Source organism: Battus philenor, unplaced genomic scaffold, assembly GCF_028537555.1.
Source record: "Battus philenor isolate CCGP_79_NKW_IND1 unplaced genomic scaffold, ilBatPhil1.0.hap1 SCAF_11, whole genome shotgun sequence".
Lineage (NCBI taxonomy): Eukaryota > Metazoa > Arthropoda > Insecta > Lepidoptera > Papilionidae > Battus > Battus philenor.
This window is the reverse complement of record NW_027181673.1, coordinates 13,898,629-13,923,246: the sequence shown is the minus strand read 5'-3', so window position 1 is coordinate 13,923,246 and position 24,618 is coordinate 13,898,629. Positions and strand designations below refer to the sequence as shown.

The 24,618-nt window shown below is 34.8% G+C and overlaps 1 protein-coding gene across 2 annotated transcripts in view; it reads left to right on the top strand.

The window, feature by feature from the left end:
- Window positions 1-24,618, top strand: part of sdt (stardust) — a 218,537-nt gene that overhangs the window by 18,482 nt on the left and 175,437 nt on the right. For both annotated transcript variants that reach the window (XM_068772484.1, XM_068772466.1), the window contains exons 2-3: window positions 7,172-7,305; window positions 18,815-19,281. In XM_068772484.1, the coding sequence (XP_068628585.1) occupies window positions 7,285-7,305; window positions 18,815-19,281 (488 nt within the window). In that variant the 5' untranslated portion in view covers window positions 7,172-7,284. The remainder of the gene's footprint in view (window positions 1-7,171; window positions 7,306-18,814; window positions 19,282-24,618) is intronic.

The following is a 24,618-nucleotide window of genomic DNA, read 5'->3' as shown; positions in this document are numbered from 1 at the left end:
TCGACGTCCAGTTACCTATGTTTTCATGTAACAAACTATTTAAAATTCTTACTGAATACTGTAAAATATTACTTTGAAGCAAATAAATAGACTTTAATTGTGAAAAGAAATTAATTTTTGTTCTGATATGAACAATAATGGAAATTGTTGCATTATATCTAACACTTTTATATATATTTCGAATCATCCTTTATAAAGTGATCACTTTAGTACTCTATCAGCATGTGACAGGCATATTAACACAGTACAAAGTTTGCATGGACAGATGATGGATGGAAGGGAAAGAGAGAAGAATTGTGGTATGAATGAAACGAACGAAAGAATATAAGAAGCATAAAAGAAGACAATGAAAATAAAAGATTATGTGAAAAATTAAATAAAATATAAAATAGTCCCTGTCCCACACAAGATAGGGGTACGAGAGGCTCCGAATAACGGGGGCTAAGAAAAAAAAAGATAGTAACCAATATTTTTTTTCCATTAATAAGTAATTACGATGTTTATTATTAGGTATAAAATACATTAATTAACAGCTATTTACAATAATTATATATAAAATAAAAAGCGTGCGTTCTAAATAAGAATTCGCGAAATATTGTTGTACGTAATATTTCTCACCAGGTTACTACTGATCATTATTATTAATAACAACGGTTTTACAGTTAGCATGTGCGAAAAGGCATGATACTTTTAAAGGCTGTCTCTTCCGGTTTATTTGACCTTATTGCATGCGGTAGGCAGGTCTTCTAACATATGTATAAGTATATAAAATAAACTTTTATTCACAGTAATCTTTTACTTTCAGAATTAAATATTAGTAAAATGTAATGATAGCATTATTAAAAATAAATATAAGTTAAGATTCTTCTTACTCTCTTCAGTCTATAGACACCAACAGCAAGGTATAGGCCACTCTAAAGATCGCAAAGATAGCCAGCGATAGGGTTCGTTTAAAAATCTTATTGATCGTCAACTTCTTTTTAATTTGTTCTATATTTAAATCTACTCTGATTTACAAGACTTTACAGTGTAGAAGAACCAGGAAGAAACTCCACAACAACCCATCTTTTAATAGTTTAACACAGATTTATATCTGTGATCTACAACTCCTGAAGATGCCCCGTGGAGGGGTGAAACACGTTTTGAGTGGTTTAACGATGGCAGTTGTGTAATTCGCATTTTTGCCGCATACGCATTTGTCAGCGGGCTGGCGGGCGGTGCACTTTGTTGCACGACTACCACTGCATTTGCGGAAGTGGCTATATATTGGTCCTTTTCTCACTTAGGATGGACTTTCGCAAGGTAACGTCTGATTCCATTAAAAATATTTATATATACATATATATATAGCCTAAATGAAATCAAAATAATCAGGCGACATCATTGCCAAGGATTATTATATTTACTATGGCGGTATAATTCATTTTTTTACTATTAAATCCAGTTTATGCAGAATGATTGGTAATAGATGTCGTTTCTTTTAATTATCTCCAACCAGCACTAAGTGTTTTAACACTTTTGTAATGCAAACAACCAAGGTATGAAACAACCTACCGGCGTATTTTTTACCAGCCAACTATAACTTGGGAGTTTTTAAATTAAGAATGAGTAGGTATTTTCTAGGCAAGCCTGTACTAGCGTAGACCTCGTCGGTGTTAAGCATCAGGCGAGACAGAGGTCAAATGCTTCGCTTATAGTGGGTTAAAAAAAGGTATAGGTGGAATAGTTTCAGAAGTAAAAGCATATTATAATTAGTTATTGTTATTATTATTATAATTAGTTATTATTACGGATATCAAATTAGTAATGTAATAAAATATTTCACAAGTAAACATTTTAATTTTTCTGTAATTTAGGACTTAATTTGTTTTAAATCTTTGAATATTGTTTTTAAGTAGCTTACTATTTAAAGTGAAAGCTCTTAGCGTTATTTGGCTGTAATAGCTTCGCCGGTCACATGGTTCAGTTACTCTTTCTTCTTCTTAAAGTACCATCTTTTTATGGAACTTCATTAAGACAATCCTAATCTTTGACCCCCTAATATATTCATCTAAAGGTTATTTAAAAGCCTCCAATCCTGTAAAATTATTAATATAAAATGTCATGTAGGAATCTTCCTGTGAAACTCGAACTGTAAGCTAGAGTTTGACTAAGCAACTTCCGCAATCTGAATTGAGACAAAAAATAAATAAAATTAACAATCATTGCTGGGATTACTTCCGCCACTTCTTCTCCCAACAGCCCAAACCGTGGTCTCCTCTCCCGGCAGCCTTCATCTTTCGCTCTTTAAAAAGGTCTTAGGCATACTTTGATTTTCTTAAATTTTCTTAAAAATAAGTAGTGACTTAGCAATACTTATATTCAGCGATAAATCATTAAGTTAAGTTTATGGGTTACACTTAATAAAATAAAAAAACGCAACACTCGCAAATTGTGTTAAACTATATATAGTAGCGATGGTGCCACTTGAAACCGCATAGTGGCCCTCGATACATCTAAACCGCGCCTCCACGGAGCTGTAAGACAATAGAGATCTCCAGAGTGTTCGCTGTTCACAATTAGTCCGCTTTATTCTCGATCGTCTTCAATTTCGAGCTGGCTCTCTTGCTCGAGTGAAAACAATAGACTACAAGTGGTCATGTATTACACATCCACTTTTATACCGCTATCACTTCTTAAATGTATTTTATTGTTGAAGAAGTGAATAAAATTGAATGTCATTGTCAGTGACGCCCAGCGAAATTTCGTGTCATGGATTAAATGCATAATAACATGTCTATAGGAAGATTCTAGAACAATAGATTAGATGCATATAGACCGCTTCAAACCGCATTTATTAGAAATCTAGAAATGAAGGCTGTGAATGTTCTACGGCTGAATTATACAACTTTATAAACCTTTTTTTGCACTAAAAGGCTTTGTCAGATTCCGCGGGTTTTTACTGGTAGGGCGCAGAGTGTATCTAAGACTTCTCTTAAAGAGCGAAGTTTGAAGGCTGTGGGGGGAGCGAACTACGGTTTGGGCTGTTGGGAGAAGAAGAAAGGGAAGTAGTAATGCATTGTGAAGTACATGACATGGAAAGTAAAATTATAGTCATTTCTTATTTTATTTGAGTTCCTACTTGAAGTTATCGTAAGTCATGTGTCATTTATAATTGAATTAAAACCTCCCTCGGTATTTAAACGCCTAGATAGTATAAACTTAACATTATATATTACCAAGTGATATCTAAGTTTGTATTATACATTATATTGTGTTTAATATGTATTGTAGTTTTTGATAGTGACAAATAAAAATAATGAATATAGTCGTCTATCAAAACATCGCTGCCACTCAGGATTATATATAGACCGTAGTGACAGTACGCGGCGAAGTCCCAATCAGATTCAGACGCGATGCTAACATCCTGCGCTGTGGATGCGCAATAATTGTGAATAACGCGGTGTTTATTATTCCGTTGGCGCGCAAGTTAAGGCACATTCACATCACAAGCTGTCGTGCGATTTTATAAACATTATTTAAAGTGAAATACTTTTATTTTTTGCATATTTACTATGTTTACATCTTTTAAGTAATTACCAAAGTAAATTTTTACCATAGTTTTTTTACATAAATTATCGAGTAAATAATCTTTAGTTAGTATTGTGGCAATGGTGTTTATATTCTGCTGTCTAAGTGGAATTTGCAAATTCCGCAGGTTGGACGTTGGACGCAGGTTGGTGGTAGGACGCAAAAAGAAACCTCTTTACCTTTAAGGCACCGACGCTTAGGGGTTCCCGAGGGAACCTAGGCTCCTGTTGCTATTTTGAGATATAATAAATAATATATATATAATTATATATATATATATATATATATATTCTCGTATATAGTAACACTTACGATAATGAATTATCGTCTTTTAAAATATTAAGTAAGTAATAACAACAAAATAAAATAATGAATGCAACGAAATAATTACAATAAAAATATAGTGTTGTTATGGTGTATCTAAAATTCTAAATGTTAGCAAGTCGCAACCTCGGAGGTTAGGAAATAAATTCCAAATAATTATCTGTATGACAAAGTTCTTTTAAAAGTAGAAATGGCTAAGTTTAAGTATTATTGAGTTGTTTATGAATAAATATATCCATCCAGAAGAAAGATTGGCATAAAACCGCCCATTGTACTTCATTACCCATTACACATCATATTTTTAATTTCGTCCAAATAGTAAATTAATTAATAAAGAAGAGAAAGTAAATAATAAAAAATTATGTAAATAAATTAATTTGCCCGTAAAGTCCCTGTCTTACAAAAGATAGGGGGTACGAGAAAAAAAATAAATTAGTAAAAATGTTTATTAAATCAGTGGCTCTAGTCTGAAAAGACAGTAGAAAAAGAATACAAAAATATTAAGTTTGGGCGTTAAGCGCGATATCGCAAATTGCGTGTGAATGAAACTTTATAATTCCGTATTCACCGGCGTGTCACGATACACCCGCCCACGCAGCGTTGTTAACAGTTAATTGAACCGTGCAAGCAATTATAGATGACAGTGCCTTCGATTAAGGACAATAGTCGGGTGCGGTACGACGACGGCGGTGGATGGAGCTGTCATGTCGTGAGTTACATCGCTCTGGTGGAATGCGATAGCGCCCTCTTGAATATGAATTGTCATAGAACCACGATATACGACTGCATGAACTACCGCAGTTTCATATAATAGATCACGCTTTAGATCATCTATAATGAACTAATTGTGAGTATGTTTTGAATAACATCACGTAATGCTTATGGCCATATTCAACTGCCAAATTAATGTATATTAATTTAGAAATAAAATGATGATTACTTCTTCTTCTTTTTAGCCGATGGACGCCTATTGCTTGTCATTGGCCTATCGTAAAGATCCAGCAAACACCCGCGACCTTAACTGTGTCGTCGCTTCATCTAGGGGTTCCTACCACGCTGCACTTACTCACTGCCACTTCTTAGGAGTAATTCTTTGCATTACGTCAATGATCGTCTTTGTTCTTGGTTCTTCTGAGAATTTTTTCATTTCTGTTCCGATCTCGCACTAAAATTCCAAGTCTACCACTCTCCATTGCTCTCTGGGTGACGTCAAGGCTTCGTATGAGGCCTGTCATTAGCGACCAGAATATCACTCAATATATGACTGCTGTTATCGGGCTAAGCTGATGAAATGACGTGCCATTTCATCAGCTTAGCCCGTTATCTCAATAATTAACTAAATCCTTCATAGCTTCGATATTAACTTTATGGGTAATATAAAAGGTGTTTAAATGTACAAATTTGAAATCACATCTGTTGAATTATGTTTTCTTACATCCTTATAGAACTCAGTTCTTTTGCGGATCTTCTTATTTCTGGATTGTATGATTACTTACTAATTATAATTACATCAATTACCGAGGAAACGTAAGTTATTGCAGGCATCCGATTGGTCCTATTGACAATCTGTGGACGAGGTCTATGTCCAACACGTCCACAGTTGGACATAAATCTTACCTAAGAAAAGGACCAATATTTAGCCATCATCATGCCACCTCCTCCCCTGTATATTAATAACAAAGCGGCGACGGACTGAGCTCACTCTATATCGGTGTAACATAACTCCTTAAAATGCCCCGTGGAGTGGTGAAATGCATGTTGAGTGATTTAACGGTGGTAGTTGTGTAATTCGCATTGTTTGCTGCATGCGCATTTATCAGCGGGCTGGCGGGCGGTGCACTTTGTTGCACGACTACCACTGCATGTGCGGAAGTGGCTTAATATCCAATCTTACTTAGGAAGGACTTTTGCAAAATAACGCCTGATTCCATTAAATATAAATCCTACGGCTTGAATGATGATGGCCTTATGAATAATGGAAATTTGAAATAACATTTCGTCCATACTTATTTTTTTAAAGAATACCGTTGCAATAAACATATTTATCTTTCGAGGCTTTTATCGAATCGAATAGATTTTACCATGTGTATTTATCGTCTGTAAATTTTATTAATTTTTATTTATCTTTTCTTTATCTGTAAATTTTTATTAATTATTGCAACTATATAATAACTTGAACAAAAAGATAAAAACAATCTATAAAACGTAATATAAATACAAACTTTTTACATTTAGTAATTTAAATATTTCGTTTAAGAAGATTTATGTCATGATAATTCATATTTGGTCATTGTGAACACGGCCTTCTAATTTGACATAATATAATCAGTCAATAAAACGAGGCGAGGCTATAATATAACTTGTACTCGACCCCAGTGGTCATGTGTGTTGCATACTATATGGTCTACAAACTGCGATATAAGTTTCCAAGGGTTTGATAGTAAAAATAATTTTTTCTAGCTACAATCATAAAATAAGCACTCGTCTTTAATATTTTGTACACTTCTCAATCATGAGGCAATTTGAATCTCATATTTGAGGTTCATAGATCTCATTATACGAGGCTCAGTTTGATTCTAATCTCTGTTCAATTTATTTAAATTTCTAATAAATCTAATACATGTTTTTATTTATTTACCTATTAATTTAGTTATTTCATTATCCCTAATAATAGATTATACTCCATACAGAAGTGTAAGACACATAATTACAATATATATGGCAACTAACATTTTACTTTATTCCACTAAGTACAAAGATAGTACATACCGTCAATGACTTGGCAACCTGGTTGCGCGCCCGACAGTGGGACTTGCTGCATCGCTAATTTGTTGCGAGCTCGAGGTACAGAAAGCTTAACCTGTTTTGTGCCAAACTTAGTCTTTATAAAATTCTTACACCTTCCTATGTAACATACATTTTTACATTAAAGCGAAAGGGTTAGACTCATGTTAAGTCAACCTTCGAATAGCCCCCCTCAATAGTTAAATTGCCCCCCTGTGGGGCGTGGGCCAGAAGTTGGGGAATACTGATTTAAGCGGTCAAGAGCTATTTTTTTATGGCATATCACCACAAGGTGATGAGAAGTATTGAATACATGTATAGACTGTGTCGTCGGCCTCCTACTAACAGGTGATATAATCTAAAGATCGAAGAAAGTCGGTGCATGAGGGAAGGGCGGAATTCGTGGTGATCTTCGTAAAGCCTATATACCTTACAGTGGGCATTTATCTGTTGCTGTGATGAAAAATAGTGGTTGAAGGTTCTCTTGTTTCAGTGTCAGACATCGGGCACAACATCGTGCAGGATGCGTTCCTCATCGCGGTGGAGGAGCAGGCCAGACAGCGGCTGCAGCGCCTGTCCGCCCTCAAGCGCATCACACCTGTCGACATGTCCAAGCTCTCTGTAGAGGTCAGTAATATTTACATTGATAAATCATCATATAGTATATAATATTCTCGTGTCGCGGTGTGCGTGATTGAACTCCTCCGAAACGGCTCGACCGATTTTCGTGGAAAATCGGACAAAATCTATTTTTATTCCCCCTAAATGTTAAGGGTGGTCTACCCCTAATTTTTTTTTATTCTCTAGATAAAATTTTTTTTGTTTTTATTTTTTTATGATTCAGCATACAAAAATACATACAACCCTAAATTTTCACCCCTCTACGATCAACCATTATTTTTTATTTGTTAATTAAAAACTTTATTTTTTTTTGCAAAACAACGTTCGCGGGATCTGTTCAGATCAGATCATAGTTATTAGATAAAAGTACATCCTCTTTCACCTACCTCTCTTCTACCTTTTTATAGCAATTGACTATTAAAGTATATATGAAATGGAATATATGTAGTAATATTTATGCTCGATTTTAATGTGAATTTTCACACTAAAAAAAATTTTACTAGTTATTCCTTTAGTCCATTCAATAGTAGATTCTTACTGTTTTTATAGGAAATCAATGGGGGGTAAAGACAGCCTATGAATGTCCTTCGGCTTAAGTTACGCGGATGATGACGACATAAATAAATAACATTACAAAACAATTATATACAATTTTTTTAATATCCTTCATTTCTGTTGTTCAAACTGAGAAAGTTAGTAATGTAATAAACTGTACAATGTCCACAGGTGGGTTACTTAGTCGTAACTTCCCACCGCGGTGCCGGGGTCGTCCTAAACATACAAGGGGAGGCTGTGTGCACAGACGAAAGCAATTTCACCTCGCGGGGATGGTTTAGATTCATTTAACGAGCAGTTCTTTTTTTATAAATGACTAGTGGAGAATGGAATCTTTATTACGAAGGGTAAAATGCCTTCTTACACTCCCCATGGGCATGGCATGGATTTGTTTTATTGGACATAGTCTAAATAACACAAGGTATTCCTAGAAAAGCAAGAAGGAATGAAAGAAAAAAAAATTGCAAGATATTGTGAAGGATAGAAGGAAAGAATAAAAGAAATTGAGAAGAATGTAGTAAGAATGTAGAATAAAGATAAAACCCTGAAAAAAACATTTGTAAATAAAGTCCCTGTCCCAAACAAAATAGGGGAAAGAGAGGCTCCACATATCGGAGCCAAAAAAAAGGTATTCCTAGCAAAAGTACAAACTCTAATTATTTCTGTGCATGGAGATCCAATGCGGGCAATAGACTATCCTGATACTGATAACGAAAGTCGAGACCTCTTATTGGGGACCCTTGAATACGATGGCATGTAGCATGTACCTTCGCGCTTCGCTACTTTAAAAGATGTCTTAAGCTAGGCTCCTACGTCCTTTCGTTTCAAACCAGCTGAATCTCCGAATGTTACTTGGAGCAGTAATAGTCTAGTTCTTACAACCCTGACATCACCAGTTGCTAAATGTGAAACCAGTAGAGCTAGAACTTAAAGTATAAATCGTTGTAATCTGATTTTTGATTATCTAGAAATGAAAGTAAGCTTTTTAGACTCGAATTTTGGCACTGGTCGGTCTAATATCTCCTGAGGATGCCCCGTGGAGGGGTGAAACACGTGTAGAGTGGATTGGCGGTGGTAGTAGTGTTTCGCATTGTTTACCGCACGTGCATTTATCAGCGGGCTGGCGGGCGGTGCACTTTATTGCACGACTACTGCTGCATAGCGGAAGTAGATATACATTAGTCCCTTTCTTAGTTTTTATACCTTTCTTTAAACTAAAAAAGCTTCTTAAAAGAAAGAAATTTTTTGTTAACAACTGTGTACAGTTTTACATTGCACTACCGTGTAAATTAAAAAAAAACATTTAACCAAAACTTATTAGAACATCCTAATATAGTGTAAAGATTTATTTATAGCACTATGAAACGATTAAGAAAGATACCGAGATTAAATAAACATGTCGCGAAAGCGGTAGCAGCTGGGTATAATTGAAGGAGTTATATCTCTAGCTGTAAGTATAAGGCTTGTTTATATATAGCCTCGATGTCCACGACTTCAGTGGGTCATGTTCATGATAGACGCAAAAGTTGGACACGATGTACGACTGAGCCGGGTGAGATGTTAAGGCATAAGCTTAGCGGAAATTGTTTCAATAACAATATAGCGATTTTGATTAAAAATTTTTTTTTTATCCGTGGTCAATTGTAAATTATATTCGGTAAAATTTTATTAATTTATATATTTCTAAATTGTATTTCTGTAGAAACATATAAGGAACAACATGTACATAGAATTTATGTAGCGGCGTATTAAAATTTTTATTCATCGAAGAATTTCTAGAATGATCTAGAATTTAAAGATACATATATGTTTGTTTATAAGGATTTTTTTTTTAATTTATGTCTTTACCAAGAGGTTTGGACATCAAATATCACGTCAGTTTACGATTTTATAAATTCATATTAAAATTTATTTTCAGTTTTATTTATTATCTTATAATCTAACGAACTTTCTCGATTGAGGGCTATCTGACAGAAATTTTTTTATGAATATATTTTTCGTTCTACTATATGTATAGAAATACCTTAATATACAATATTATTTTACGTTCTTTGTTTAAATTCTATTCATCAACAATCCTTGATATTTGGGAACAAACGGACTGCTATGTTTATGGCATACTCAAACAAGGGTACAGAAAATCCGGACTCCGGACCTTCCTCGTGTTTTTACAAATTGTAGGAGTGATATTTATTTTAAAAAGCTGTGTATTGTAATGTCCAATAGTTAGTAACATATTTTTACAGTAATTTGTAAACATTTATAATATTTATTTAGGTACACCAGCAGTACACATAAGTTAAAAGTACATTTAAGGTTACCATATAGATAAGGGTTCTGTTATGTGTTCCTTTATAGGTGACAAAACATTAAAATTTTACTATATACAACATTGAAGAAAGATCAGATCATGTCAAATCAAAATAGATTGAATAAAGATTGAAGAGAATAGTGATCGCACGTAAAAGGAAACATCTGCCTTACGACTTTAAACACCAAAAGAACTCTTAATTTAAAAATGTTTAAGAATACACAATTAAAATTATAAATCTAAATAGATGATATGTGTATGTAGTGAATTATTAAGATGGTTTTTAAAGACTACAAGAGCTGCGAAATATATAAAATTTAATTTGATACCCATTTGTTTTTTAGAAATTCATATATTTTTTTGTTGTTTTAAATAAGCAGGTATATTAATATGATATGTATGTTTTATTTTGTTAATGGTTCAAACTTTGTGCATCTTTTATTTGGAATTGCCACAGCCCACGAGTTTCCAAAGGATGAACAGCAGCGTCCTCTGCGTACCAAAATAGATGATAATATATAGCCTCCCATAGATATATGATGAAAGGCTTTTGCAGTGGGCGTATATGGGCTAAAATGGCAAAGTTTTTTGTATTTTTATAATTGCGTATCAAATCTCTATATAAAATAGCCAAGATTTTTTGCAGTTAAAGCAGTGATTCCCAAAGTGGTCTATATCGACCCCTAGGTCAGCGAAAAAAAAATTGGGGGTCCATGAAATGAAAATAGGGGTCAACGATAGTGGATTTCAACACATACACTGATAGTACCTATTTACTTACATCATACCATCTTATAATATCAATACATTTACATTATTTATAAAAGTACCTATAAAGAAAAAAAAGTAGCAGACTGGACATCATTAGCCGAGGAGATTTAAGATTAACCCTTACATAATTGACGCCAAATGTTGATAATTTATTATTAAAGCATCAGGTTAATACTTCTCACTAAAAAAAAGTGGAAATGTTTATTTAATGTTACGTATATTATACATAGCAGATACAAAATTTTATTTTGAGTACTTTTAATTTAAATTCAATTAATAAATGTATAAATTAACACGAGTTTTTACTTTAAGTTTTTAACACTAAACTTCACTACAGTTAGAAATTTACAGAAAATCAATATCAGGTAAGTAGGGGGTCTACCCAACACGGAAAAACATGGCAAGGGATCACAAAAAAGTTTGGGGAACTCTAAGTTAAAGAGTAACAGTTACGTCTCATGACAATGTCAATACCTTGTCTACAATCTGTGAGAAGACACGCTCTCAACATCGGAATTACTTATTGTATGCTAATTTCGTGACATCATTTTTAAACACAAATGAATACCAACCCGTCAGTAATCATAGGTCGTCTCTTTAATGTATTTTTAAATTAATACTATGCTCATTATTGAAAGATAAGATTACATTTTATATTCGTTTGGATAAAAGAATTTATTTTCGTGTGTAATTATAGTAAGTATTACATTGCACACAATAATTAAAGTAATTTAACACGTGAAAACATATCTTATTTGTTCCGAACAGAATGGTATCTGTGTGCAAGCGGCCCTATTCAACATGGGACCACGGAAGTACTGCGTCTGTGGTGTTTAGTGAAGTATATAATTGTATTTTATAATATAGAGTTCTTGTAACAGAATATATGAACAATTGCCTGCCATTGACATCTATCGTGGCTCAAATATAGTCTTTAGAAGTATTATTAAGCAGACAGCCTTAAAGATAGCGCGCTAGAAATAAAACATTTTTAAATTAAAAGCTTGGTGTTGCCAGATGTTTCTACGTGCGATTACTTATTCAATTTTTGTTTTTTGAATTGATGTGATCTGATCTTTCTATCTATAAGTTGTCACATGAAACAGAATCGTTATTATTTATTAACTTTTAAAGTGTTTTTAACTTATGTGTACTGCTGGTATATACCTAAATAAATAAACAGATATTGTGCAACTAGCTGCTACAGTAAATTCCTTGACTTGTCATAGTCAAATTGTAAAAAAAAACAAATGAAACATATTTACAGCGATCACTTTATTTATTTAATGTTTAATTAAAATACAGTGATCCAATTCGGATAGGCAGCGTTCAGGAAGCTTCGAAACCTCTTCTTGTTCAAAATACCCCAATATTTGAAGATAAAGGTTTTTGAACAATGCGTGTTGCCGGTGATGACATGCGGATCCGAGACGTGATTACTTTCGAGGTTTCATAAGGAAGCTCTAGTTCACCCAGAGAGCAATGGAGAGGGCTATGTTCAGAGTTTCACTACGAGATCAGACCTTAAATGAGGAGATCTGCAGAGGAACCAAGATCACTGATTATAGATAATTAAAAAACATATATGTTAATAGCCATCGCTTGTAATTTGGACCAAACACCAATTACATGTTATCGCCGCTGCAGGCTCGGAGATTATTTCTAACAGGCCATAGAGAGTTGTGTTTAGGAACTGTTTTAGAAAAGAAGTACTAATCAGGAAAGCAGAGAAATTTTTAAAATGCAATGACTATAATAAAAATAGAATAAAGTTATAGAAAACAAAAATTGGTTGAAGGAACAAAGGTGGAATGTGAAAGGACTGTGAAAAAACGAAAAGAGAATATAAGATAACGTGGCAGATGACAGAAGAGAGCGTTAATAAAATATACGTTGGAAAAATTAATACGAAATAAAAGTACCTGTTATTTTAAGATAGGGGTGAACGACAGGTCCCCAAAAACAGGACCCTTAATAAAAAAACACAGAGAAATTATTTCAACATTTTTTCAGGAAGAATCGCAAATCCTTTTCAATTGTATAATATTTATATTTGTATAAAAACGCTGTTTTCATGCAATTGTCACCATCGACACTATTTCAGTCGTAAAACGTCTATTACTGTACATTGGCTATCACAACAGATTTAGATTTGGACTAATTAGATGCTGCTTATATCCTGTCTTCCACTATGTGAATGGACCTTTTCTAGGTGGTTCACTGTGGCCTGCCCAAATGAATGAGTAATAATTGCTCATAATACTTTATTGAAGGCACTGTAAAAGAGATCACCAAAAAATCTCAACTGAGTTCTTCTTAAATCTAAACGTCTTTGTTACTCTTGTCGTTTTATATTGTTTTAAAGGGTGTCATCATAGGCAAATTTAATTACTTTTTTTAATGGAATCAGGCGTTATTTTGCGGAAGTCCATCCTAAGTAAACAAAGGACGAATATTTAGCCACTTCCGCACATGCAGTGGTAGTCGTGCAATAAAGTGCACCGTCCGCCAGCCCGCTGATAAATGCGCATGCGGCAAACAATGCGAATTACATTACAGTGTCTATCAAATTGGATTATTCAGTGATATTTCTTATTAGTGATCCAAAGTGGAAAGTATTTTATATTCCTGAAGAGAAAATAAGGTTTAATATAACAATAAATTGTATATCTGATACATATAGATGTTCCTCACCCTATTATAATAATGTCTAGGCCTCTCCAAAGATCGCATATTGACCGGTGTCACGCAGCTCCCATCTTGCGACTTCCCGTCTTAACTATGTAGCCTTTTTGTGATTTATTATACTTTGTCTTACCTAACCTTAACAATGTCCAACTACCTAACTAGGGGGTTTACTTAGTCCGCGTCTGCCGACACTTGATCATCACAGACGAGAAATTCTTCCATAGCTGGAAGTCAGTAACTTTGGTTCTTCTGCGGTTCTTCTTATTTCTCCATAGCTCTCTGAGTGACCTGGATCCTTCTCATAAAACCCATCGTAAACAGTCATAGATAATTTATATCTACGGGCCGATGACACCATAAAGTAATCTCTGATTAACAAAAAAAAACTAATTGAATTATACTGCCAGCGATATTTAATTACTAATTCGTGAATTTGATTATAGTTTAAAAGCAATAACATGCCGCTTGTGCGACGACCTTCGCGAATGTTTTGATAAGCGCCTGAGTCACCTCGTGTCGTAACACCATGCGGTTTCGCCCGCCCCCTGTAAACAACGAACAATGTAATTACTGAAACTTGTTGAAGACAAGCAGTAGCATAATAATATATGCCATCATCACCATCGTTACAGGTGCATGACATCATCTGCTGGACATGGTCATCACCTCTATATTTTAAATAGGAAAATTTATGTACAGTCCTCGATTTTGACATATTTAATTTATACATACATTAATTTTAAACCAATTCAACTAGGGATACCATAGACCTGGATATCTAGGCCAGGTCTAAGAGATCACCTGAGCTTAGTAACACAAAACGAGGTTTACAGTTATCTGTGCTCTGTCCTTTCGGACTGCACATCATTTTAGCAATAATGTTAATCAAGTAAAAAAACTGTTTTTTTTTTTGATCTGCCGAAGCGTTGTAAGCACTCGGCGGCCTGCCAATGATTCAGGGGGCCCACGAACTTCGATACCTTAAAATAGGTTTTAGACTTAGCCTGCTCCCACCCCAGAAACCTGCAGATGCCGTTTGGGGAAAAAAGTAAATTACGGTGAAAATAATATCACGTTATTATTAAAGTTTTACAGTGTTCGAAATACAAAACTTATTATTTAAATAACCGTTTATCAGTGCATAAATAATGAGAATTGGGTTTTATATATATATATATATATATATATATATATATATATATATATATATATATATATATATATATATATATACATAGAGAGAGAGAGAGAGAGAGAAAGATTTTACACCAATTTACAATAACTTTAAATAAAGTGATCACTGAAAAATGTTACATTAGTTACAGTAAGTGATGTTTACTATTTTTGAACCCAATGATTTTTGGACAAGGTGTACCACATTATTCGACTGCTATACATGTTTCCGACCAGTCTTATAGAAAATCTATGGGGGAGGCCATGGTGTAACAGTGAAAGTTCTACGGCTGCAATTATAAAGATGAAGACATGTCTATATCCAGTCACCCTGTATAAATCTAACGACACAACGTGTATAATTAACACGTGCCAATTTTAGCACGTTCGTGTGAAAAACAAAGTCCGGAGCGAGTCGGTGCGCTAGTGAGTTGCATTAAACAGATTCATCTCCGGCCAGTCTCCGACCGCCTGCAACAATGCCTCGTAACTGACGGCCTATTGTTCGTTCCGCCATTGATTCCTAGCCATTTCTAGTTATCGACTAGAGATTGTATAAAGCATTTGTTGTAATTTATTTGTTCAGAACGTAACGTGGCAGGTATGACGTCATTTTAATCAGGGAGTTCTATATTTTTAATTAAAACAAATCGTGATTTTTAACCATTATTACAAATTTAATTCTCGTGTCGTATAGTATAGTATCGCACTTGGAGCTACACTGTTATAAATTAGGAAATCCGCAGAAGATGGTCACTCGAAGCTCGAAGTATGTCTCGTCTGCTGTGGCGGTGCGCGTGGCACATCGCATGTGCAACCAATGGTCGCTAGATAGAAGAGTTCTCCAGTCGTGATCACGAGCTAGCAGACCGACGACATAATCAAGGCCACTAGAAGTCGTTAGATATGAGCAGCGCTATACTTCTTGCAGTGGGCGTCTATCAGCTGACTGTTATATCTGAACACATTCAGGGAGCTCAATAACGTTCTAGTTGTTAAATTTTGTTCCTCTGCCATTCTTCTTTTGATGTCGAGGATATACATATATGATATAAGTTTTAAGGAATAAAATGAATAAATACGTTGAGAGTTATGTGATGCGTTGAAACATAATCCAGACTGATTTTAACTATAGTTGTTATAAACAAACTAAACGACAATAAATAAATAAACGAATAAGAGTACAGAATTATCATTGGTCGAATTATAGTTTTCCTTATCAACGTAATGTTCGTCTCCACAGTGAGCGCAACCTCCGAACGGCCCAGGAGTGCTTTGAGCTATACTCCCCCTTCTCCTTCCAAGACCAAAAAGTGGTGTCTTTAGAACATCCTTATTGATCAGGTCACAGGGTTTCCACAGCCCAGTGATCACACTGATCAACCTCCTCAATCACTCAGAATAAAGCAAGCATGGACCTCACAACAACAACTCCACTGAAGACACATTGTACTCAAACACGAGTACAATGCCTAAAGTGTACACAGGTCAAAAACCCCATTGCTTCTTCGCCCTTTTCGGAAGCATTGCAAATTGATACAATACATACGCCGACAATTTGGTGGACTTGAATTTGATGATCAACAGTTTTATCAAAACACTTGTGTTAAAGAGGAATAAAAAACAAGGAAAGAAATTGTGATGGAAGATAGAAGAAAAGAGAACAAAGAAAATGCATGGAAGAGGAGAATAAAATAAAATAAATGTAAATTTAAAAAAACAAGAACAAGGAATTTGAAATTATGGATTAAATTATATTAAAGAACGGGGTGATGGCAGACAAGTGATGCGTGTAAGGATTGTGAATGAACGGAAGAGAACAAAAGAAAATGTGATGAATGATAGAGGATGTAGCAATAGAAGATGTGTAGGATGAGAAAGAGAAAGAAAAATAAAATAGTAACAATGGAAAAATTATTACTAAATAAAGTTCCTGTCCCTCTAAAGATAGGGGTGAAACAGAAGTCCCTATAACGGGGACCTTAAAAGCACTACATTGAAAAGCATAACTTAATATAAAAACATTGCAGCTATCTATTATTAGAGATGCAATGAATGTTAAGTGACTTTTGCAAAAACGTAAGCAATGTTTAAAGTAATTTTAAAAATGAAGGTATATTCGTTAATGTACGTGGAATGTAGATACTAATAATAACAAAAAATCCTTTAGCATTCGAATAGAAAATAAATAAATAAATATAACATCAGAAGTTTCTCTTTATACAGTGTAAAAGCTATAAAAAAGGTTTTTAAGGACAAATGAGCTTTTTACATTTACTCCGCCATAGCGTTTACGCCTGTAACAAATTATCCAGTATATAGTATCATCTGTTGATGAAATATATAACTTCAAAAGTATTTATTTAGAACAAAAAGATTAAATATTTTTTAATTTGCAAGCGACTCATGTATGGAATTACTAGTGTGGAATATTCCGTTTGTAACGGACTTTAAGTTGGGGTTGAAAATGCAACCGAATAAACAACGGGTTGGTTTTGAAATATTGTTAATGGATTGGCTTTACTCTGACCCATTTTAGGGTTGCGTTCATGCATGCGTGGTTCCAACCCTCATGTACCGATGTTTGCGAATTTAAGCAAAAATATTTGTACTTTTTAGTGGTATATCTTCACTACTAGTTGTTATTATACAATGGAAACTGTGATGTTCAAGAGTAAGTAGTATTAACGTGAGAAAGATTCGTATTATCTGCCACTACGACCACTAATATTTTTAGTATTAAACTATTCTTGCTCGAATTCGAAATTCGAACGCTGATTTGAATTCCGAAGCCATTCACTAATGGCTTCCGTATTCATATATATAGTCATAGCTATCGTGTTTGAGTCGAATTGTAAATAGAACACGATGATTAATAATCTCTGTATATATGTAATACATAGATCACTCAAGGTCACCATTTTCTTCATCATCAATAAGGAGGTCCATCACCGCCACCCGTTTAACGCGTATAAATATATGAAGTTCAAGCCAATGTTAATTTATTCAATAATTTAAAATATTATACACTTAAGATTATCTATAGTGATCGCTTAAGTACGTAGTGAGAAGAATAAAAAAAATCAAATTTGGTAAAAACTGTTTATTTATTTATATAGTTTTATAATAATAAACAAAAGAGTACAATGGGCGGTCTTATCACACAAGGCAATCTCTTACATACAACCATATTATGGAAACAGTAGATGTATAAATAATGGGTAGTTAAGATGTACAAAACATACATATATAAACATACATAGACATACATACATAAACTATTCTACTATATTTATGGAGAAATCTTTCACTGTTGTCGCTGTCAGGTTATGGAATGAATTATCAGAAACAATAAAATGCGCTAAATCGCTTTCAGCTTTTAAAATTATGGTGAAAGAGCACTTCCTTTTTCTTCAAAATAGGATATTGGACAGCATTTGCTATTTGCTCGTATTTATGTAAAACCTTTTCAATAACGAGCGATAAAACCGCCTCCTGTACTTGCGTATAAATTGTTTCCTTTTTTATTTATTATTTGTGGTATTTAGTTACGCTTTCGTTTTTCTATAGAGTTTTGGTATACAATGAAATAAAAATATATAAATAAATACGAATACAAAAATTAATATTTGCATACTACTTTAAAACACATTTCTAACTATACAATAAATAATTTGATCTTTAGTTGTTACCTTAAAACACATTTCTAACAATACAATTCTTCTAACAATAAATAAATAAGTAAATAAATTCATTTTTACATATTACTTTAAAATACATTTCTGTATGACGCAAATAGTTTAAGTTATAATGAGAGAACCTTATATCTAATATTAGATACATTAAACATGGTAATACGTTCTCGTTAAAATTCCATTATGATAGGAAGAAAACACTTGTTTGTCGCGTAGTATACAGTATCCTGTATTCTTACTTCGTGGATTGCAGTGTTCTTTTTTTAAAGTTATTTTATAATACGTATTGATTTAATATATCAATGGTTTATCTATTTTACAGTTAAACAGAAAAAAACGGACGCAGCCCGAGAACAGGCAAGAGTTGAACGGATACATTGCAAACTCTGCCGTCTACGTCACGTCGATAAATGAAAACGGCGCTATAGAAAGCAAACCAACGATATCATCACCCAAATCTCAACCGAAGTCACACCAGGCAAAACCAGCGCCGGTCATAGCAAACGGAATACCAGAGAACAAGAAGGAACCAGAAGTAAAGGAAACGAACCACGAACCGGAGAAACACGAACAGGATACCAGCGAGAAATTAAAAATTACAGTGGAGTGCGAAGTGAGAGTTGAAAGTGAAGTGACTAGTGGTAAAGATGTTAAAAGTGACGCATTAAGTGTTGCAAGGGAGCATTTGAACAACGGTAGATGTGAGAAGCTGTTAGGTGAACAGCCTGATCACCGGCTCCGCGCTACCGCCGTCGTCGAGAACAACAAGCTTGGACCCGGGGAGAAAGGGTATGTTATAATTTAACACTTTAAAACTGTTGAACTTTGACTTACTAAACCAGAGAATTTCCATAGGAATCTCGGCTTGGAACATTATATCAATTACTGTACTAGATTAGCAAAATTCTTAGCTCTTAGGTCTCTAAGGCGGACCCTCCATGAAGTAACTGGTGACAAGAATCCAAAGGATATGACCTCAGTTCACCCTATTACTCTGCATCTCGCGTTTAGTGTTCTTCATCAAATCTGCCGTTGATGTCGATTACGAATACAGTTTATTATTCTTACCGAGTCTGTGCTTCATCTTCGACTATATTGTCGCTTTCCAATAAGCAAGTTGGTAGTTAAATGCTTACTAGGAAGCGATAAAAATAACATTACTTTATCCTAAAGTATCATGTTATATTGACACTACTTTTGAGTATATGGTGCTCTCAAATAGATACATCATCATCTATTGTTTCTGAACATGTTAATGCTGTTAGCCCCAAGGCTTTTACAGCTTCATCGGTACTGAGTTCACGGAGCGGAAGGGTCCGTGAACTAGATTTAAAACTAGAAACTAAGAACTGGTGGGGCGCCTACCAGTTGTACGGGGACGCTCGCACGTTGTTAAGGCTCTTCGCGGTAGAGCTTTGACGGGGTGTGTTGCTGGAGTGTGCTTGCGGGATGGGACGACAGCGTGGTGAGCCGAAGAGGGATCCGGATCCAACCACGGTTCGCCCACGCTGTTCGCGGTTAGGGAGCGGGCGGCCGCTTACTAAAAACGGGTGTTGTGGCGTGGTGGGTGATGTTTTGTTTTGTTATGTAGAAAGCGACGACCTGTGTAAAGTGTTGCAGGTGCAGTGGTTGCGTACATTATCAAGGATAGTATGGTATTTTTAAACATATATACAACGCTTGTGAATCTTTAAGGTTGCTTACAAAAAGATATAACCTTGAAGGATAATACGATGTGATGCTTTAAAATGTATAACACTGCCAAGGATTATTAGTGCTTTTACTGGTCGTACCACTCACTTTTGCATGCATTGTTTAGGTAAATAGTGTCTGCGAAGCTTATCTCAATGGTTAAAGAGCAATGGATTACAATATTTCTTATTAAGCACGCCGTAGCTAGATGAATTATTAGGTTAATACCGTCTTGTGTCAAGGTGAGAATGAAGATATTGCGTAGTGTTTTGTATTACGCAACCGTATGTTGCATTGTTAATAGCAGGCTGTATATTTGTATATATTTATATAATAATACATTGTAATATCGAATTTGTAAATGGTAGACAGTTTAGGAGACGAGACGAGACGTGGTCACTTTTTTCACGAACGAATCACTGACTTCATCATTGTCTAAGATTCTGCATTGAAATACTTTAGTATCATCATCTCACTGTAACACCATTGAGCATCCTAAGAGCTTTAGCTGTTTCTACGTACTTACTTCATATTCGTAATACCGCGAGGAAGCTGGGTCATCTAGTAACAATAGAAGCACGAGAAGCGACGAGACGAGACGTGGTCACTTTTTTCACGAACTTTATAAGAAAGGTTAAAGTCATCCAGAGAGCAATGGAGAGGACTATGCCTGGAATTTCGTGAATTTCGCTGCGGAGATCCGCAGAATAACCAAGATCAGCTGTATAGCTCGTTCAACCAATGGCCGTTGAAGTTTCTCACGTGGCAACCAGGAGCCGGTAGACGCGGCGTGAGCAAGTCTCCCACAAGGTAGACCGACGATATAATTAAGGTAGCTTGAGGTCGACAGATGATGGCAGCGTAGTACGGATCATTGTGACGATATTTGGGGGTAGCCTGAAAAAAAAAGAAAGTTTAATACTTGTCAAACATTACATGTTTCTCCATTTTAGTCGTTCTCCTGTGATTGGACGTCTTGGTCAATCATGTCAGTATCAGCTAACAATTTTCTGTAGAATTTTCTGCATGCTTTTATAACTGCATCAGATCAACGATTAGGTCATCTTCATTTATACCTTGAACTCTTCCATGTTCAAAATACTCGAAGATTATATGCAAGCGAACCAGATAGTCCAGTATTTATTCATGAGGATCCACGGTATTTTTATTAGTCGCAAACTACAACTTCTTCAATGCGTCTACCCTTTACCTTACGAGACATAAGCGTTCATGTTTCACACTGTTAGGTCCAGCCTGTATCCTAGATATTAAAAATTTCCTCTCTCGCTCACTGTTAAAACTTTAGCGTTCTGTAAACGCGACCACTCCGGTGAATGTCACCATCCAACCTCCGCAACCACAATTGCCCATTTATTTCCAATTCTTGTGTTTATATAAAACCTATTCCTAAATTTCATATTTTATTTTATTTATTTAATATTCTTTATTGTACACGATAAGATACATAATATACAGATACAATAATATACAGAAAAGTACAATGGGCGGTCTTATCACTCAAGGCAATCTCTTACAGACAACCATAATAAGGAAAAGATAATAGTACTTATAAAGGGTAGTTCACGTGTACAAAAAAATACATATTCACAAACAAATGAACATAAATATACATAAACATACATAGACATACATACATACGTATATAACATAAATACTTATAATAAAAAAGGTTTAATACATATTATAAAAATACAATAATAAATAAAAACATCAAACTGATTTAGATCGCACTTGCCTCGGATAATATAAAGAAACAAAGGAAGAAAAAGTAATGAATGAAGGTATAAATAATCATAGATCTAGTAAATAATTTTTAACCATTTTATTAAAAATAGGTAGTGACTTGGCACGTCTTATTGTCAGCGGTAAATCATTTCACAATCGAACGGCCTGCGTGGTGAAAGAATTGGCCATAAACGAGAAAGAATGCGCCGGAATTTTTAATTCCAGATTATCTGATGATCTCAAAGAACTCACATGTGTATCATGAAGAAATTGAAACCTTGATTTGAGATAAGAGGGAGTAAGTGGATTGAAAAGAATATTATAGAGTAGATAAAGTATGTGAGCATTCCGGCGAAGCCTTATGGGTAACCAATTGAGCTTAGCGCGAAATTCCGAAACATGATCATATTTTCGGAGGCCAAATTTGAAGCTTATTATTAATACTTATACTAGCTTATACTAGCTTATCTTATTAATAATAAACTTTATTCAAAAACGTTTCTCAACAAACTCAACAGCACGCAACTATTAGTTTTATATTGGTGTTTCTTTGGATTTCACTGATACATTCTCCAAATTTTTCATTGAAGCTTTAGCCATTTCTACACCGGGCATTACTTCAGTACACCAATCACCACTAGATATTATAAATTTCCCTAGCCACCTAAGAGTAAAAAAGATGAGGAAAGGAAAGCGATGAAAGCAGGAAGGAATAAAAGAACAAAAAAAGATTGCAAGATATTGTGAAGGATAAAAGGAAAGAATAAAAGAAATTGAGAATAATGAAAGTGAGTGTAGAATAAAGATAAAACCCTGAAAAAATTATTTGTAAATAAAGTCCCTGTCCCACTCCAGATAGGGGGTACGAGAGGCTGCCAATAGTGGGAGCCATAAAAAAAAGATATTATAAATGAGCCCAGGTAACCTGATACCAAGTCTTGCAGCTTGCATGTATCCTCTTTAATATGAACATTAATAAGTTATATTTTTATTTCTATAAGTTCTTTAAGACTTTGTAAGTTCTAAAAGATATAGTTAGATGTAACCTGACGATCGTATTATTTTGTAGTGTCTTCAAGTCCGGGACGAATGGTTTGTTTATTCGACGCCGTGCTGCGCTCTTGGGCACGCGTGTGTGTTTACATTTCTCCTACACCTGTGTGGACATTACGCAGAACTATATTAAAACAGCTATATCACTTACAGTGTTTTAATTTTAATCATTAACTCTGTATAGTTAAGGTATATAATCGTAAAACTACGGTTTGTTTGTATAGTTGAATTACTTTGTGTCGATTCGCTTTTGTTTTAGAATGTTTCTAGGGCTTGTATTATATGTAATGTTCTTAAAGCCTACAGCATATCTATATTCGAGCAATAAATTTGTTTTTAATTGTTTTATTTAAACTTATTTTATTTTCTAGAAATGTCTTAATAAAGATGATCTTTTGTATCAATAGTTAATTATCGTATTTGTAAAGTTTGTTAACAACCGTTGATTTATAGGATGATGTTGATAAAGAATTGTGTAAGGTATATCATATCAATAAGACGAAAGAGGTGTAAAGGTTAGAGAGATTCAAGTGATTTATTTCCTGATATAATTGTCACCAGTCCGGAGTAATATCAAAAGTCCTGGAATTTTGTTAGGTTTGCTTAAATAACTACTTTGAATCCACTTTGATACATCCTCCAAGATTAGAAAGGCGCGCAAACTGATTCGATCTCAAGGTTTTCACAACCCATACACCACACCACACCTCAGTTACTCAGGACACTGCAAATAGGCCTCATCACAACAGCAATTACTTCAACAAATTTCACAAACCAAAAAACCGAAGCAAAAGCGCTTCCAGAAGAGCTGCCCGCCCCCGTTCCGCCCACAGCGAGGGCGATCCCGGTCCTCGGTATCCCACCATTGATCGTCGAGTAGGCTTTGCTTCTGTTACAAGTCGCACATTTATAATTACACGAGCATAGTTTACTACCTCAGTACGAATGTCATCAGACTTGTGTATCTTGTTAACTTCGTGGGGTCTTTAATTCCGCGAAATCAATTCCGATGAAGCCTTCTACTTACCCTGCCTTCGGTCTAGCAGTAACAACATCACCACCACCACCTTTAACCATAAACCACAGTTTTTAACCACTGACTTATCATTGTCTAAGATTCTGCATTAAAATAGTTTAGTATCATCATCTCACTGTAACACCATTGAGCATCCTAAGAGCTTTAGTTGCTTCTACATACTTACTTCGTATTCGTAATACCGCGAGGAAGCTGGGTCATCTAGTAACATTAGAAGCATTGGGTATCCTCTGTCTGTGCTTCCATAGCTGACACTTTTCAAAATGGCGGACATGTCACGTTATGAAGATTGCATTGAAGAGTTTTGATCGATGAGCCGAGCTTCAGCCTTTTCGGAGTATTCTCGAAAAGACAACGAAATGACAACTCAAATAAAGGTTTCCTCAAGAGATGTCTTGCCCCCAATCAATCTGAACAGCATCTGCTTATCAGCTAAATCTGGTGCACTCAAAGCTGTGTCCACAATGACCTTTCAAATAATGTAGCCTTACCGGATTATGGAGTGTAGCTATGGTGAACGACAACGATAAAACCCAATTCAATTTACGCTATACGCTAATATGTTATAGTGTTTAGCAAGATATACAGGATGATTGTCA